General features: G+C 46.1%; 1 protein-coding gene and 1 non-coding gene across 2 annotated transcripts in view; one reads left to right on the top strand and one right to left on the bottom strand.

Annotated features, from left to right (window-relative positions):
- DOCK1 (dedicator of cytokinesis 1) overlaps positions 1–19,314 on the bottom strand; it is a 495,771-nt gene that overhangs the window by 430,962 nt on the left and 45,495 nt on the right. Inside the window, exons 2-4 of the mRNA XM_055081438.1 lie at positions 13,730–13,813; positions 6,246–6,286; positions 1,089–1,144 (exon numbers count right to left, since the gene is read on the bottom strand). Of these exons, the coding sequence (XP_054937413.1) occupies positions 1,089–1,144; positions 6,246–6,286; positions 13,730–13,813 (181 nt within the window). The remainder of the gene's footprint in view (positions 1–1,088; positions 1,145–6,245; positions 6,287–13,729; positions 13,814–19,314) is intronic.
- TRNAV-CAC (transfer RNA valine (anticodon CAC)) lies at positions 15,700–15,772 on the top strand. The gene has a single exon. It is a non-coding gene; the product is annotated as a tRNA-Val (tRNA).

Genomic DNA, 19,314 nt, shown 5'->3' with positions numbered 1-19,314 from the left:
TGTCCATCTGGCTGTCAGGGGGTGACTCTACTTACCAAGAATCCACACAGGCCCTCGTGCCCTTCACTATTGTGCTTCATAATTACATTTTACATATACTCATTTGTATACATCAAAGTGCTTTTTAAAAAACTAATTCCTATACAGTCTGATGTCCAGACTGACCCTGATACAGACTGATGTAAAATACATGAAAAGCACACTTTATTCAACTATTTCCACAGGAGGATAAAAGTTTCAAAACTTTCCTCTTTTCACTTCCCTTTGACACTGTACATACAAAACATTTTAGAAAAAAGGACCCTATTACAGGTCATCACATTTATGCCTCTAAATGATTTTCTTCGTTTTAATTATGGAACTACAGAGCCCGACCTAGTCCTTTTCGTATGTTAAAAGTACACTGCTTGGAAAGGCAATTTTGTAATCAGCCGCAGAGATGTCATTATGCAGTAATCATATGATTAGTAATTTTATCATTTACATATATAACTGAGTGTGAAGATGTAGCAGAGACAAAAAAGGAAAACATTTTAATGTTCCTTCCTCCAACTTCACACCTGGCTATTCATTTGCCATTCCTGCCTAATGGGTTTCTGTTCTACAAATGTCCTTTTAAAGATCTTATACATCAGTTTTATGACCTCTAGGAAACACACCTCAGCATTAGGCGACATGTAGATTCACACACGCCCCAATTTAACAACTGTTGCTTCACCCTCAGCTCCATTTGTGTCACAGCCTGCAAAGTCTTCCGGAAAAAATGGATGCAGAGCTGGGGGGCCGTGCAGCCTTTGCCTAACAGGGCGGCTCACAGAGCAAGAACCAGGAGGCTGTCCAAATCCACATCAGGTTCAAGGAGGTTGACTGCAGTTCCGACGCTGACTTGACTTAAGACTGTGTAAAGGCTCAAAGCCACGTTATGGACAGCCCTAGATCAGAAGTTTCCCTTCTCTCCCCAAACTCCTGTCACATCAGGGTCAATGGCACCCATTGTCCAACCCCCAACATCGCCCTGCAAAGAGCCTCAGGCCAAATACAATCACTGCATGACTTCATTTAAATATCAAGACAAGACGACGACTCACCCTTTTCCTTCAACTATGGCTTCTTTAAGATGAATATATGAAGCAGGAAATATACCCTTTGGGAGGAAAAAAGACAGTAGATTTTATTATTAAGAGGAGTACTGATTGCAAATCAAACGACTGCCCCCCCCAAAATGGAGGTGGGGATGGCTGGATCACTATTAAATCTGCAAGCCTAATGCTAAGTCTCATACACAACATAGCACAGAAAACAAAGAAGTGTAAAAGACGGCAACTCAATCCGCTTGTGTTTCAGAGGATGCAGATGTCTTAGAAGAAAACAGACGCAATCTGTTTGCAAAGAAAAAATCCCACAGGGACTTTGCTGTGTCTTCTCCATGGGTCACACCTCGTTTTTACTGCTGACCTCAACACAGGAAGATCCACAGCCAAATGATGCCTAAAAACAATTTCTGACAATGGCTTCTGACAGTTCTTCCTTTCAAAATACTAAAATTGTCATCAAAAGTTAGTTTATACCGTTGATCATCACATATGCACTGACTGCTTACCTGACCCAAGGAGACTTTCTCAACAACCTCCAGAGGGGCCGTCAGAGAAAATAGAGAAATGGGGTGCATTTCGACCAACCTGCCAGACCCCTAGGGGGAGCACAGCAGGTTACACGAAGACAGTGCTCGGCACCCCCAAGTGTACGGCACACAGGGGCCCAACAGACAGTTCCGAGGGAGACAGTTCCTCAAAAGGACGGTCAGTGTCAGGCACCGTGCGTGAAGTGCCAGGAGCTTTACCAAGAGTTTTGGTCCTGCTTCCTGAGCAAGGACACTACCTCCCTTCCTGGAGGGCAAGCAATGGGGCACCAGGCCCTGGGATCTTGCAACGATGCAACGCAAACAGGTTGCCGCTTCCCACGTGACATGTCATGCACGCAGCAAAAAGCCAATCAGTGGCCCTGGTGGCTTCGGGCACCTGCTGTGGGAACAGGAGCTTCCGGCTAGGTTTCCCTGGCATCTGGCCCCAAAGGATTTCCAAAGGAAATCCAGGAACCACCCTACTAATCCTGCTGGGGAAGGGGGCATGGGCACCACTGGTTCAGGCTCCTCCTGCCTGCCAGGGAAGTGGCCGCATTTCATGTAAAGAAGAATGATCACAGAGAGGGAAGGAGTCAGGCTGAAAGACAGAGGCTGAGCACCGAAGAGGACTGAGGGGGCCCGATGCTAGGACACCTCCAGATCCCAGGACCGTCTCCAGGTGCACATTTGATGTCAACAGGTGAGCACGGGGCGGGGAGGGACAACGGGACGGACACACATACAAATAAGCCAGTCTCGCCCCCTGCCCACGGCCATGGACAGAGATGTCCCTCAGTCTCAGTAAACCTGCTCTTGAGAATCATGGAGCCACAGAAGGGACAGTGAAAGAAATGAGGCTGGACACATCTGGAGGCTTGAAATAAGCGACTTTTTTTTTTTAATTCATTTTATTTTTGGCTGCGTTGGGTCTTCGTGGCCGCGCGCGGGCCTCCTCTAGTTGCGGCGAGCACGGGCTACTCTTCGTAGCGGTGCGCGGGCTTCTCATTGCGGTGGCTTCTCTTGTTGCGGAGCACGGGCTCTAGGCACGTGGGCTTCAGGAGCTGTGGCACGTGGGCTCTGTAGTTGTGACTCACGGGCTCTAGAGCGCAGGCTCAGTAGTTGTGGCGCACGGGCTTAGTTGCTCTGTGGCATGTGGGATCTTCCCGGACCAGGGATCGAACCCATATTCCCTGCATTGGCAGGTGGATTCTTAACCGCTGTGCCACCAGGGAAGCCTGAAATGAGCAACTTCTCCAGCTGGGGCGGTCAGGACCAGCCCAGATCTATTGCTCATTTGTGAATACTGATAAAAGGATGCTCCCAGAACACAGAGTCAGGTTACTAGGAGCCAAGTCCCTTCTCCGCTACTGCCTGGGGCAGGAGTGCTGATGCAAAATCACGACCGACCTTTTTAAGGCTTCAATTTCCTCATCTGCTAATGAAGATTTTAGGTGGAAAAATAAATATGCCCCTACCCAGCTCCATGAGCTGTAAAGTCAGGGCCCTGTGGTGCAGGGTAGGAAGGATTAGGGCTCATGGAGGCATGGGGAGTTGGGAGAGATCCCCGACTGGGAAGGTGGTACCAGACACCAAATACCAAATATCAGAGAAAGGTGAACAGCTTCCCTGGGATGCACCTAGCGCACGAAGTTGCAGCTTTGTCACTGGGGAGGGGGGATGGTCCATGACCCTAACCTCTTTATTAATAAAGTCCTCAATTGTGGCTTTCTCACACGAACCTCAGGTTTTCATCTGCAGGAATACATTCTTTTTTTTTTTTTTTAATTGAAGTATAGTTGATTTACAATGTTGTGTTAATTTCTGCTGTATAGCAAAGTGACTCAGTTAAATATATATATACATATACATATACACACACACACACACACACACACACACACACACATACATTGTTTTTCATATTCTTTTCCATGATGGTTGATCACAGGATATTGAATATAGTTCCCTGTGTTATACAATAGGACCTTGTAGTTTATCCATCTTATATGTAATAGTTTGCATCTGCTAATCCCAAATTATGGAAGAGATAATCAATGTGAAAATAGAACTTTCCCTGGAGAAATCTATGCCACCAGCCGCCTGGTTGGAATCTACCTTGTTCAAAGCTCAAGGTTCCAGGTCAGTGGATGTGTAGAGACTCATAGCCCAGTCTGAGCTCAGCAGGGCGGGGGTGGGAGGTCCTGGCTCCCATTTGCAGATCTGGCTCACCAGGTATCCCTGATAGCATCTCTCACATTAGGACAGACTATGCCAGAGAAAGGCTGCCGTGAAGCTCAGCCGGGATGCCTCCGAGGTGACTGAGACCAGAGGATGGACAGCTCCCACCTGTCTGGCACAGCCTGGTAGCAGATCGAACCCATATTCCCTGCATTGGCAGGTGGATTCTTAACCGCTGTGCCACCAGGGAAGCCTGAAATGAGCAACTTCTCCAGCTGGGGCGGTCAGGACCAGCCCAGATCTATTGCTCATTTGTGAATACTGATAAAAGGATGCTCCCAGAACACAGAGTCAGGTTACTAGGAGCCAAGTCCCTTCTCCGCTACTGCCTGGGGCAGGAGTGCTGATGCAAAATCACGACCGACCTTTTTAAGGCTTCAATTTCCTCATCTGCTAATGAAGATTTTAGGTGGAAAAATAAATATGCCCCTACCCAGCTCCATGAGCTGTAAAGTCAGGGCCCTGTGGTGCAGGGTAGGAAGGATTAGGGCTCATGGAGGCATGGGGAGTTGGGAGAGATCCCCGACTGGGAAGGTGGTACCAGACACCAAATACCAAATATCAGAGAAAGGTGAACAGCTTCCCTGGGATGCACCTAGCGCACGAAGTTGCAGCTTTGTCACTGGGGAGGGGGGATGGTCCATGACCCTAACCTCTTTATTAATAAAGTCCTCAATTGTGGCTTTCTCACACGAACCTCAGGTTTTCATCTGCAGGAATACATTCTTTTTTTTTTTTTTTAACACACACACACACACACACACACACACACATACATTCTTTTTCATATTCTTTTCCATGATGGTTGATCACAGGATATTGAATATAGTTCCCTGTGTTATACAATAGGACCTTGTAGTTTATCCATCTTATATGTAATAGTTTGCATCTGCTAATCCCAAATTATGGAAGAGATAATCAATGTGAAAATAGAACTTTCCCTGGAGAAATCTATGCCACCAGCCGCCTGGTTGGAATCTACCTTGTTCAAAGCTCAAGGTTCCAGGTCAGTGGATGTGTAGAGACTCATAGCCCAGTCTGAGCTCAGCAGGGCGGGGGTGGGAGGTCCTGGCTCCCATTTGCAGATCTGGCTCACCAGGTATCCCTGATAGCATCTCTCACATTAGGACAGACTATGCCAGAGAAAGGCTGCCGTGAAGCTCAGCCGGGATGCCTCCGAGGTGACTGAGACCAGAGGATGGACAGCTCCCACCTGTCTGGCACAGCCTGGTAGCAGGGTGTCTGGGGAAAGCAGATCAAGAAGGCCCTGTGCTTGAACAGCTGGACTGCAGCAGCCTTAGCTACAGGCTCAGGACCACAAGAGGAGCCCAGCCCAATAAGTAGATAATGAGAGGCCAAGCTAAGAAACAGAAGTAAAATGAACCATCTGTCAAGTATAATTAGATTTTATAAGGTAACGTGGACAGCCAAACCACATCTTAGAATGGACAGTACTTCAGAATCACAGAATGAAATGGAAGAGCCATCATTAGATTTTGTGAAGCTGAGAATGGAAAAGCCACAACAGAACTGTGTACGGGACTGTCCACCACAATGCAACTGCACATCTTAGCTTTAGAAATTCAAACAACCACGCATGCAAACTGCCCTGGCAGGCAGAACCTCTTTCTTTTGCCAGCGACGTAAGCAGTATAAAAATAGTTATAAGCAAGAGGGGAAAAGGCAAGCGTGAGCAATGCAAATCTGCTAATTTATCATCAAGGATAATGCAAGATTGAAAATCATGAGCAGTACTTTCTTTCTTAAGTCATTATACCCAGATCATTCTCTTACACATCCTGTGCTTAAACAGGATGCAGAATTCTACCAGGAAAAGAGTCCACCTCTCATGACAACAGGTCAACATCACCCCACAGCCCAGCCATTCACTCACAGAAATGAAATTGCAATTTCTACGTACATATGTTGTTCAGAAGAAAACAATTCGGGAGGGGAAGTGATAAATTATAAGTTTGGGGTTAACATATACACACTACTATATATAAAATAGATAACTAACAAGGACCTACTGTATAGCACAGGGAACTCTACTCAATATTTTGTAATGACCTGTATGGGAGAAGAATCTGAAAAAAAAATGGATATATGTATATGTATAACTGAATCACTTTGCTGTACACCTGAAACTAACACAACATTGTAAATCAACTAGACTTCAATTAACAAAATAAAAATTTTTTTAATTAAAAAAATTGTTTAAAGAAAACAATTCAGGGTAGCCCACCTTTCAACCCATGTATTTTTTTAATTCAGAGAAAGAGATATATAAGGACAACTCTTAGGTACCATGAGACAGAATTTACTTCCTCGCCTGTTGTGATTTATGAAGGGACATGCACTGTGTTTAATAACAAGAAGGACTTACCTTCTTAGACTTTTTCCTTAAGGTGTAACCTCTGTACCACCCTAAACAAACACAAAAGTGAAACAGTTAGTACAAGGAGACATCACAGCGTCCTAACAGCACCTTCCCGTTGTCGAGAACTCATTGTTTACAGAACCAGGGAAGTCAGCCTGTAACAGAACTCAGTGATCCTAAGGCTTTGGAGAGATGCTACGGGGTTCCCTAAACAGCATCTCAAAACCATGCTTGAAGCCTGGCCAAGGGCCTTCACACACAGACCTCCAGCTCCTTCACCTCCATCTGCCGCACGTGGCCTTGAAGGTGCCAATGAGAACTGAAGAAGCACAGTTCCAGGAGGAGGAGGATGGTCCTTCTGACCATTTGGCCCTAGGCAGGCTCCTGGAGTGTGCATTTTCCTATCTGTTCCTCCACCGGATGGAGCGGGGTCACTGCCAAGTGCACATACCAGCATCCTCAGATCAGCAAGAGCTGCCGCGAAACAGAAATCCTATTGAGAGCCGACTTCCTCCCTCTAAGGCATGGAGGGGGGGGCTTTGCCCTGGAGCAGCCACGATCGCACAAAGTGCTTCTGTGGCAAAGACTGGACCCCCAACAGGAAGCACTGGGCCCAGGAATACGGGTCCGCCTACCCCCTTGGGGTCTGGCCTAGATTCAAGTTCCCATTCCCTCACGTGGGGAGGACAAGCAAACAGAGCAGAAGACAAACGTGCTAGCACTGCTGGCAGGCATTAAATGCCAAATGGAAGAGACATTCAGTGCCGGACTGGACCTGACCACACCCTTGTCCCCTCCGCTTCAACTGAGGGCAGAAATCGTCCCTGCCAGCGCCCAGGGGTCCAGGGCCGGTCACCCACCTCCCAGCAACAACTCCGCCACGGCAGGACGTCAGTGGATGCTTCCTTATCCCAAACACTCTGAAGCTGCCTTAGGACACCTCACTCCACAAAAGGAAATCAGAAGCTCAGACAAATTCCAACTCAGCCCCCCCAGGAGCAAAAGGACGGAGACACATGGAAAGTGCCAGTCGAGTCAATGCCCAGAGAACAACCAAGTATTGGGTATAAAAGAGTCAAACCTCGGAAACCTGGGATACATGAATGAAGGTGCCCAGAAACTGAAAACGGGCCTATATTGCACCAATGACCACACACCGCTAACAGAGCAATAATTTAACAACCAGAGGTGGAGAGGAACCAGAAAGTGATGGGGTTACGACCCTCCAGGGATTATGAACAGATGCTTTCTGAGCATTCAGAAAAGAAGCTGGAAATTGCTAGGAGCCTCACAAAGGATTTGCCAAGACCTAGATACAACCAATGAACCCATTTCATTTCCTGACAAGGGAACCACACAGACTGATTAAGGGGCACCGCAGACACAAAATGTCTAGATTTTGCTGCACATTTGGAGGATTACCTCCTGAGAGCCATGCACTGTCTCCTTCGGTGGTTTCTACCTGCCAAGGCCAGAATTAGCGTCCGCCCAGGACAGGATTCACAGACAGTGAAATGGAAAAAGATGGAAGGTCAATGTAGTAAGTTATTCAAAAGGCTGTATTCAATGTAAAGGACTGTCCGCTATCCTGTTATTTTATCTTTCCCGTATTTTCAGTATTACTTTGCCCTTTCTTTTCTGAAACTGACATGGGATGAATGTCCTAGAACATCTAAGGAAATACTTCAAAGTGACAAGAAGAAGACAGAAACCAAGTCAAAAATAAGCAATGTTTATAAACAATGTATAGAACAAGGAACCTAAAAGACTTATACATGAATGAAGAGATGCTCACACTAATAATCAGATAAATGAAAATTTAAAACATAATGTTACTGCACGGTTATTATAGGGAAGGAAATCTCAACGCTGCAGGATTCAGGCAGCCCCTGGCACTGAGGATGGGAGTGGAGACCACACAACCAGTGTGAGCGTGACCCTACTTATCCAGAGTTTATAACCCCACACCCCACGAGCAGCCATGCACCCCAAAGACATCCCACATACCCATCCACACACAGCGGGTCAGACACAGGAGGCCCATGGCAGCGTGATCTAGGGGGGCAGAATGAGTGCCCAGAACTGGGGGGTGGTTAGTAAAACGTGTAGGTGCACACAGAGCAGTGAGGGCCACGGACTAAATACATACACACAACAGGACTGCGTCTTAGAGCACAGCACTGAGTAAAAAGGTAAGAAACAGAATGAGGGTCTTCCCTGGTGGCACAGCGGTTAAGAATCCACCTGCCAATGCAGGGGACACGGGTTCGAGCCCTGGTCCAGGAGGATCTCACATGCCGCGGAGCAACTAAGCCCGTGCGCCACAACTACAGAGCCTGCACTCTAGAGCCCATGAGCCACTACTACTGAGCCCGCGTGCCACAACTACTAAAGCCCGTGCACCCAGAGCCTGTGCTCCGCAACAAGAGAAGCCACTGCAATGAGAAGCACACGCACCGCAACAAAGAGCAGCCCCCGCTTGCCGCAACTAGAGAAAGCCCGCATGCAGCCACGAAGACCCAACGCAGCCAAAAATAAATAAATAAATTTTTTTAAAAAAGGAAACAGAATGAGAGCTACAACCACATTTATATACATGACCTAGAGGAGTGGGATAGGGAGGGTGGGAAGGAGGGGATATGGGGACATGTGTATGCATATGGCTGATTCGCTTTGTTGTGCAACAGAAACTAACATGGTATTGTGAAGCAATTATATTCCAATAAAGGTCTATTTAAAAATATATATATATATATGTATATGTACATATATATGCATACCAACCAGTACAGGCCAAGAGAAAAATTCACTTCAAACACAGCAGAAGGGTTTTCCAGAAGAAGGGAGAGGAGAAAGAGTTGAGCTACCGGGATAAAAAAGATAAGGAGTCCTTTTATCTTACTCTATGATAATAGATGGTGGTTTCTTTTTTAATGGCCTTCCTAAGCAAAGGGAACACCTAGGGTTTCCCCTCCCAAGAATTTCTGCATCTGTTATTCCTTCCACCAACTGAGCCCCGAGACTATGTACCAGAGGCCATACTAGACAGAGCAAATGTAGACATATCAATAGATTAGACCCAATTTCTGCCCTCCAAGGGCTCACACACCGGAAGATTCCCCTACGACAAGCAGGGTTCAAACCACCAACAAGGGCAGAGATTTGAGCATGAAGGAGAGAGGACATCCCTGCAAAGGTTTCATGCAGGGAAGTGGGGGGACAGAGAAGGATGATGAGTGGCTGCTGCTTTGGAGGCACACGCCAGAGGGAATGCAGCTCGGAGCAGGAAGATGCATGGCTCATTGAATTAACAGGCTGATTCACCTCCCGGGCAGGGCTCAACCAACCTGCTCCAAACAAGAGACACCCACCACCCAAGAGACACACCCAACGGCAAGTATAGGTCAGATGTAGTCCTGAAACTCAGGGAGGGCCCCGTCCAGCCCAGGAAAATGGCAGCCAAGTCAGCGGGTACACTGGAGCGTTCCCAACAGGACAGGAGCACACACGCGCAAGTCCAGGGCTGGAACCAACTGAGGACAGGACCAGGCAGAACAAAGCAGGCATCGGAAAGGAGCTTCTGCCCAGGGAGGTGTGCTTAGGCGGAGTCTTCAAGGATGGCTGGTCAGATGGAGGAAGGAGGAGGGAGGCCCGGCGGAGCACAGGTGCAGACGTGTGCTCACCAAGCATCTGAGAAGCCACCAGCAGCAAAGCTAGGACACGCATGAGAAAAAGGCTGAGGGGACTTCCCTGGTGGCGCAGTGGGTAAGACTCCACGCTCCCAAGGCAGGGGGACCAGGTTCGATCCCTGGTCAGGGAGCGAGATCCCACACGCACGCCGCAACTGAGAGTTCACACGCCGCCAACTAAGGAGCCGGCGCAACCAAATAAGTAAATAAATTATAAATATTAAAAAATAAAAGGCTGGGGCTCAGGTGGGACAGGAGGAAACCAGATCACTAAGGTCCTGGGTCCTGCCCAACTCACAAGTACCTGCCTGAAGATGGATAGGACAGTCACCTGTGTCAGGTGTATTGTGTCCTGCTCTGAGTACTGAACAACAAGACAGCCAAAGGCCGGATCTGACCAAACCATGTCCTAATGGACAGCATCTGCGGGCACACTGGGCGTTCTGGAGCTGTCCTGGGTACAATATTTTGCAGGCACCCGGGGTGGGGGCGGAGGCGGGGCGCAGACCCAGCCCAGAGGATGGAGGTTCTGGAAGCAACACAGGAGAGAAGCACAGCTGCGGTGCTCTTCCACTGGGCTGCGGCCAGGTGGCCAGTCACCTGGGACAAGGAGGAAAGGATGCCTGCTGGGTGGAGGCTGCACTGGAGGGCCTGGTGGTCTTCTGTGAAATGAGAGCCTTATCAACACGACTACTCTTTCCAGATTGCTGTGGGCGGAATTGTGCTCTGCCCACCCCCCCCACGGATGCTGAAGTCCTAACTCCCTCTACCCGTGGGTGTACCCTTATCTAGAAACAGGGTCTTGGCAGATAATCAAGTTAAGATGAGGTCATTACAGTGGACCTGATCCAATACGGTGTCCTTATAAAAAGGAGGAATAGACGGTCAAAGTCAAGCACAGGGAGGACGCCATGTGATCATAAAGGCAGAAACTAGGGCGTTGCATCTACAAGGCAAGGAACGCCAGCCATGTCAGCAAAAACCACCAGAAGCCTGGGGAGACCCGTGGAACAGCCTGCCCCCCTCAGCCCTGAGAAGCAACCAACCCTGCCGACACCTTGATCTTGGACTTAGAGCCTCCAGAACTGTGAGGGAACACATTTCTGTTGTTTAAACTCCCCACCGTGTGGTACTTCACTACAGACGCCCCAGGAAACCCAGAGGCAGTCCTCTCAAGACCTTCAGTTGACAGATGCTGGTGGCAGGAAAAGGAATGAAGGTGCATTTTGGAAGAAAAGAGATCATTATCACTTTGAAAAACCTGAAGAAATTAAGTTCCAGTGTTGTGGTTTCATCAAAAGAATGCCTTCCTAATCTGGGTGCAATGCTGCCCTCTCACACAGGCACAGCATCCAGCCCGTGGAGATCCTTCTGGAAATGAGCAGGTGATAGGATTGGCACCTCCCTGGCTGGAGAGTCACTGAATCAACATCGGTGACCTGGGCTCACCTCTCCTGTCTGGTTGACCCTGGACACTGCTTAAAGGCAGAGGCACACCCCGAATGACCCCTCAAAGCTCAGTCCACCTCCCTGGTGACCGGAAAAGTTCTTTGTTCTGTGCTCCAAGCCTCCATGAGCCTGAGACAGAAAAATTAACCATAACTTGCAGGTAAATGTGTTCTTTGAACCTTAATATAAGGAATGATCATCTAGAAATTATATTCCCCGGAGCAATCCCAGTAATACCCTACCCTGAACAGGATCACATAGAAAAGGAAAGTTAAATTTGACCAACATAAATAAATTTTCTTAGAGGAAAAGTGGAAGGGGCGAGGAGAAAAGAAGAAGAGAATGCCAAATGCTAATATAATCCATAAAATTTAAATAGAACAAGAGGAAAGAGCAGAAAAACAATTATTCCATTGTTATTTGATGATAATAAAGTCACCAAGTTTCCCAAAACAAAACTACTTCCCCAAATGCATTTCTCTGATCGGATTCTGACTGAAACCAAAAAAAGACAGCAGTTAAAGAAGGGGAAGTCGTTTTATGTTACAGGGTCTTTACAAAGACTGGAATATTTTTATCAGGACTTAGAAGATTGATGAGCCCGGAAACTAAGTGCTCACTGAAGAATCCTTTATCACGATGCTGGCCAAAAAGTCAAATGCCTGCCACCAATTTTTTTTTTTTTTTTTTTTTTAGTTAAATGTACAGGGATCATCGACTCACCTAAGGATTCCCCTGTTCAAAGAGTGCATTCTTCTTACAAAGCAAAAAACAAGGAGTCGCAGCCCCTGCTACCCTGGGCTGCACAGGAAATTGTTATCTATTCGGGAATGACGTCATTGCCCAGTGTTTATTAACCAGGATTTCAAATGCAACTGACCGGGGGCAGAAATAAAAAAAGATGTAAGAGCACTCTTCCTTCAGATCAGAACAGTGTCTGAGATGAGAGGTTTGATCCTTAACCTCTAGTTAATTTCTCTGTTTCCTCTCAGCCACTGGCCATATATATCCTGGCAGCAGATAAGGCAAAATCCAACTGTCAGCTGTAAAAACTGAAACCAGGCAGAAGACGCCCATTGCAGCTACTCAGTCACATAAAGACCGGTTCTGTTTCTGCAGTATTACATCTGCTTCCAGGCATATATGCCACAAAAGCTGATTTCCTTTTCCCCCAATAGGACATTTCTCAGGGTAAAAGGTGCAAATGGAATGGAATTCCAAGCCAGCATGAGTCGGATGGGGAAGTGAGGGACATGGACGTGGACATGGGTATTTTAATGGGTTTGTGCTTCTCCAGGAACACGGGAGCAAGCTGCAGCTTGCCTGGTGCACAGGAGCTGAACCCTGTGTCACTCACGCGCAGAGAGGATTCCAAAGACCGGGTCTGAAGATCAATTTGTGCTTACTACAGGATGTCTGCAATTTCCTCTCCCCATCGCCCAACCTCCTACTTGGAAGGGTCTGGCTAAACCCAATCTGAAAGCAATTTTGCTGTTGGAATTATCCATTTTAATCAGTTCTCTTTTCTCCTATGTTATATGGAAGTCACCCCTTTAAACAAGAAACAAAGCCACCAACACTCCTCTCACACATGTGAGGAGTGTAAAACTCAAGCCCGTCATCGCTCCTTTTCTGTGCAACGATAAACCACAGCATAAAAAGAAAGGTGTCCCGTTTTAATGATTTGCAAAACCCTAAATATGAAAACCAATTGTCTGAAAAACCAAGGACATCAGGAAACCACTGTCACCGACAGTACATTTATTGGATAATTACAACAATTGCTTTACTGGACCACATCCCACAAAGCTGTGACAATCTCTGTTCACCACTCAGAAAATGGGGTCATAGACTTTTTAAAAAGGAAATAAGAAATGACAATTTTGGTTCCTCTCAGGAAGTTGTTAACAAGTCTACGTGAGAGCATAAAAAGTCTCACCATTCACATAAAACACCTCAAAACAATGAGCCTAACACTAAAATATCTTAAATGTATTTAAAAAATTTTTTTCAAGTAGTCAGTTATTAACAGTCAAGATGGACATACATTTGCAAAAAAAGGAAAAAATGGGGTGTTTTTTTCTTAACAATAAAACAACTATTTCAACGGAAAACTTGAGAGGTTAAAAGTTTAGGAATTTAGTTTTAAGTCACCTTAAATTTAAAAAAAAAAAAAAAATGATTTAAATAACAGATAACCTCATCACTGCCCTTTCCCGACACAGCATCTATCGTGCAAGAAAACCAACCATACACGCTTCCCTAACAGGGTAATGCTTTGCCCATTACGCACTGAAAAATGTACTAACTGCACAACACTATAAACGGAAAGACACCAAAATAAATACGCACCTTCATACGTTTCCAGGATGTGCACGGTGTCTCCTATTTGTAAAGAAAGTTCATCCGCTCCCCTCGCATCATAGTTATAAAAAGCTGTTCAGAGGAAAAAGAGGTAAGAAGATATTAGTAAAGGTAACTATGCTGGGTTGTTTCTGCCCATTTTTAAGACTGAAATATTCAGTCTCTGCCTGGATCATCCTCTCTGATACCCACAAAAGGAGGCTTTTTTTTCCAAGGGTCGTCAGTTTAAGAAGATGAAATTCATAACTACCCACAACGCCAGAAAACCACAAGTGGTTTATTGTGGTAAAATACGTGATGTGAAATTTGCCTTCTTCGCTATTTTTAAGTGTACAATTCAGTGATGTTAGTTACTTTCACAGTGTCGCTCTCCCATCACCACCATCAATTTCCAGAATTTCTCCATCACTCCAAACAGAAACCCCATAACCATTAAGCAATCACTCCCTATCACTCCCTCCACCAGCCCCTGATAACCTGTAACTCACTTTCTGTCTCTATGAATTTGACTACTCCAGCCACCCCATTAATCATACAGTATTATCCTTTTGTGTCTGCTTCTTCCACTTAGCATAATGTTTCCAAGGTGTATGCACATCATACCATGTATCAGAACCTCATTTCTTTTTATGGCGGAATAATGTTTATAATAGAAAGAAAACTAAAGCTCTTGTCAACAACATTTCAATTATCACTTCATATACTATCTTATATTTCCATTAACAGACTTTTTTCATTAGATGACTTTTTCCTATCTGTAAATCAATGACACATGGACTGAATATTTTTTGAAAACCAAACTGATTCTTTAAATTACCACATAGCCAATGCTGCTATTAGACAATCAAGTAGGCAAAAAATATGTCTAATATTAGGAAGCAATTCTTCAAACTGACAATATGCAACAGATGTCTGAAATCCCTGGGACTTCCCTGGTGGTCCAGTGGCTAAGACTCCGCGCTCCCATTGCAGGGGGCCGGGGTTCGATCCCTGGTCGGGGAACTAGATCCCGCATGCCGCAACTAAGAGTTTGCACGCCACAACTAAGAAGTCTGCATGCCGCAACAAAGATTCCGCATGCTGCAACTAAGACCCGGCGCAGCCAAAATTAATTAATTAATAATTTTTTACCAAAAAAAAACAGCAGTTCTGTTCCTCCTAGCTAAGCATGTAAAAGTCATTCCATTAAATTCAGGCCATACTTTTGCTCAAGCATGGAGATAAAGACAACTATCACACTGCTTATGACTCCCAAATATTCAATTAGCCCACTCTCAATACGAATAAATAAATACAGTGATGTTTTTCCTTCCTAGTGGATTCTCCCTAAAAAGATGTCAGACTTGAGGCAAAATTCATCGTAAACCTTTCATCAATCAGGATCAGACTCTCATCCATCCATCCTGAACACCCTGTTGGACTAGGCTGTCCTTTACAGGCACCATTACTGGGTCCATTTCTGGAGTTCTCCCTGGTCATATCACGTGCAAACTTCTCCAACAAGCATGGGGGGCCTCCATCATCTGACTGACCGCCTGGCCCTCCTTCCAACCACACACATTCCTAGTCCCTGTCACTGCTTCTCCTTGAAAGAAAGAAGCCACACCTGTGTGTCACTCCTTATCCCTCCCCCACCAAAGGGGTCTTCCCACCAGTGTCACCTCTTCCAGAGAGCCAAGTCCAAGCATGTGTTGGCTCTTTCAAATCCCTTCTGCAAAAATACCCAGCAACACAGCACACTTCCTGTCGCCAGCTCCATAACCAAGCTACATTTGTGGTCTCTGGAAGCAGACAGAATGGGCAGGGTACCACCTCTCCCCACGTAGACCTGGGAGACCTCCAGCAAATGCCCTATCTTCCGCATCTTCAGCTTCCCCATCTGTCTAATAAGGAGACTGATATCTACCTCAGAGGATGGTGTGTGTACTTTGTGTCTTAAAGAAAACAATGCTGGGACTTCCCTGGTGGTCCAGTGGTTAAGACTCTGCACTCACAACGCAGGGGGACCGGGTTCGATCCCTGGTCAGGGAACTAGATCCCGCACGCCGCAACTAAGATCCCGCATGCTGCAACCAAGACCCGGCACGGCCAAATTAAAAAAAAAAGAAACGGATCTGTTAAATTTGATGCAATGTGTTGCCTGCAGTGAACATTTAGTAAATTGTAAAAGCTCTTATTGTGTTTGCGGGTATTTTGTTTTTAGTGCCACAAAGACTTAGCAGACTCTCACATGTTCACAAAGGTGCCTTGTGTCCACCTAGAGGGGTGGGATACGGAGGGTGGGAGGGAGACACAAGAGGGAGGAGATATGGGGATACATGTTTATGTATAGTTGATTCACTTTGTTATACAGCAGAAACTAACACACCACTGTAAAGCAACTAGACTCCAATAAAGATGTTAAAAAAATAAAATGAAACATCAATAACTATATATACATAGAAAATTCTATTTTCACAGGTATTTTCCTATATTTTCACCCAAACTCATAAAATTTAAATGTCCTCAACGGACATAAATGGTTATTAGTAGTTATTAAGTTTATTTAGCATTTTATGGTGAATCTTTAACAAGAAATAACAGCATTAGATAAAAAGAAAGCTCAAAACATAAGCCAGCCTCTCCGAGCCCAGCACAACCACTTTCAAAGCCTTTAGGAACCATAAATGCATTTATCATCGTTCTTAACAGCATCCTTGCCAGCATGCCTATTCTATTACAGATGCGGAAAAAATAAACACATCAAAAACAATACAAATACAATAAAATGGACAAGTCCACTGTAAATACATTCAGGTCCATGTGAATTTGTAAGGCATACACGCAAAAACCTTTAAGTAGTGGCCCCTCCATCTCTGAAGCAGGCAGAGAAAAGCACTTGTGAAAATCTCATACAAGAATAGAGACATTTCAAATTTAACTGTGAAATGAGGCTTAAAGACCCATGATTTCACAGATGAAGGGAAAGGGAGCCTCCGAGGGTTTATGCACGTGGCCCCAAATGACACAGCAGAGCCTGGACAACAATGGCTGCCCAGCCCGCAGCCTTAAGGATCCCACATTTAAATGCAAATTAAAAGACTCAACTATACAAATTATTGGACAAGGAAGTGGGAGGGAGGAGGAAGTGTCCTAGATAGAAAAATGGCCCACAGAGACGTTCACATCCAAATCCCGGAACCTGTGAGGATGCTCCCTTACACAGCAAAGGGGGCCGGTGCAGATGTGATTAGGTTAAAGATCCTGACACGGGGGTGCTAATCCTGGGTTATCCAGGTGGGCCCAATGTAATCACAAGGTTCCACAAGCAACAACAGGAGTGTCAGAGTCGGCCAGAGACGTGACCATGGAAGCAAGGAAGGGGCCACAAGCCAAGGAGTATTGGCAGCCTCTAGAAACTGGAAAAGGCAAGGAAAGGACTCTCCCCAAGAGCCTCCAGGAGGAACAGAGCCCTGCCGAAACGCTGACTTCAGGACTTCCGACGTCCAGAACTGTAAGATTATAAATTTGTGTTGTTTTAAACCCCTAAGTTTGTAATTTGTTACAGCAGCAACAGGAAACATATGCAGGGAGGAATGTGGAAAACAATTTAAAAGTGGTATTTTGTGGTTGATTTATTCACTGCTGAGCAGGGTTGCAAGCCTCTGAATCTGACAAGTCTGAGGCTGAGGTTCCCCGATTCTTGGGTGATAGAAAAATGAGAACAGTGGAGTGAATTTTTCTTAAATAAACCCAAAAGTATTCAAGGTAAAAGGCTATGCCTTATTCTGATTACGTGACTTTTCGAAGCTGCCCCTTTTTGGGGGCGGGGGGTGAAAGCAGAGACGAGAAAGACCAGAGGCATCTTCTCCTTTACGAAGGATGATGATGACAGACGGCATCTGGCTTTAAAAATGTCTTTACTTGACAGAAGCACAGAGATGGCGGCCTTTCTGCAGTTTGTCTTCTTTCTCTCTCTGGTCTGTTAAGATGTGGGAGCACCTCTGCAAGAGAACATGGTCATCGCGCCTCCACTCACATCTTTGGAGAGAGCAGCCTTCACCTCCCTCTGGCTGCTGGGTGTACCCTTAATCGATTCCTCCTCCTCAAAGCCATTTACCTTTCTTAATAGCCTGGCTTGAGACGGCATCACGGGGTATAAACGCACCTTCACGTGAATTTCTCAATCCTGGACCGCAGAGTCCAGCATACAAGCTTGACGTGTTATGTGAAAAGTGAAATGGGAAAGGATGTGGAGATAAACTCAACTCAAAGCTTCTTTCCCAGGATGGCGTGTTTGGCGGGGGGCGGGGGGTAGCTTTTTTCTGGCAGAGCCGGCAGCGGCACAGAGTAAGGAAGCACATGGATCGTTTTTTCCCAAAATCAACACTCTGGTCTGCGCTTCACACAGCTTAGATGCCTCAGAGATGTTGAAAAGCCCAAGTCATCTCCTCTGTTCGGTCTCCTGATCACCCTAAAAACGGCTGCCCAGGAACGTAAGGAAAGAACTGTGGCTCATAAATCACACAGGAGGGCTTCCATTTACACCAAGATTATTAATAACACTGACGGTGACGATACTCCAGATGAAGATGATGGTGGTGGGGGTGGTGTGATGGTGCTGGTAATGATAGTGGCTGACATTTACGGAGTATATTCCCCGGGCTAGCCAGCGGGCTAAGAGCTTCACACGTTCAGCTAAGTCAACCCTCACGACAGTCCTAGGAGGTGAAGATAAAATTCTTCCCACTTCCCTTATCAGGTTCTATAGCAGCTCAGAGTCGGCCCACACATGAGCAGCCAGCGGAGGGGCTATACAGGGCCAGAGGCCAGCCTGGATGAGAGGCCAGATGCCAAAGCCCTGCAGGGTCTCTTCCTCAAACTTCGCCCTCTCTGGGCCCCACACTGCCCTCCTGACGGCTTCCCACAAATCACAACATCCAGCCTGGATCCCTGACAGGCAAATATGCCTGTGCATTCCTGAAGTCCACCAGTGTCTACAACATCATGGTAATGGATGTCTCATTCCTTACACAGAAGAACCCAAATTGAGGTAATTCCAGAAATGCAAGGTTGGTTTAACATCCAGAAAACCGATTAATGTAATTCACCACTTTAACAGAGTAAATGATAAAAAAGCGTATGATCATCCCAATCGGTGCAGAAAAAGAATTCAATGAAATGTAACTCCTATTCAGGGAAAAACAAAAAAACCTACTTGACTACTCTGCCATTGGTGGCGGGGGGCGGGGGACACTACAGTCCATCAGCCCATTTAACAGATGAAAACACAGAGCCCTCCAGAGGAGTCATGACTTGCTCAAGGAGGCACAGCAAATGACAGCAGCCCTGGGACCCTGGGGTGTCCCTTCCAGACTGTCTCCACCACACCACTCTTCCTGACCCAAGCCTTCACCATCTCTCACTGAGGTGAAAAATAATACTTCAGCTGGTTTCCTATATAAAATCTTCTCTCCATCACCAAAGTTACCTTCCTTAAATCTTACTCCAAAACACTACGTGGTTTCTCTTGGCTTTCTGAAGAATGGCTAATTCTCCAGCCCAGCATTCAAAGCCCTGTGGGATCTGACTTC

This window comes from Physeter macrocephalus, chromosome 20 (genome assembly GCF_002837175.3).
Source record: "Physeter macrocephalus isolate SW-GA chromosome 20, ASM283717v5, whole genome shotgun sequence".
Lineage (NCBI taxonomy): Eukaryota > Metazoa > Chordata > Mammalia > Artiodactyla > Physeteridae > Physeter > Physeter macrocephalus.
This window is presented reverse-complemented; position numbering and strand designations above follow the sequence as displayed.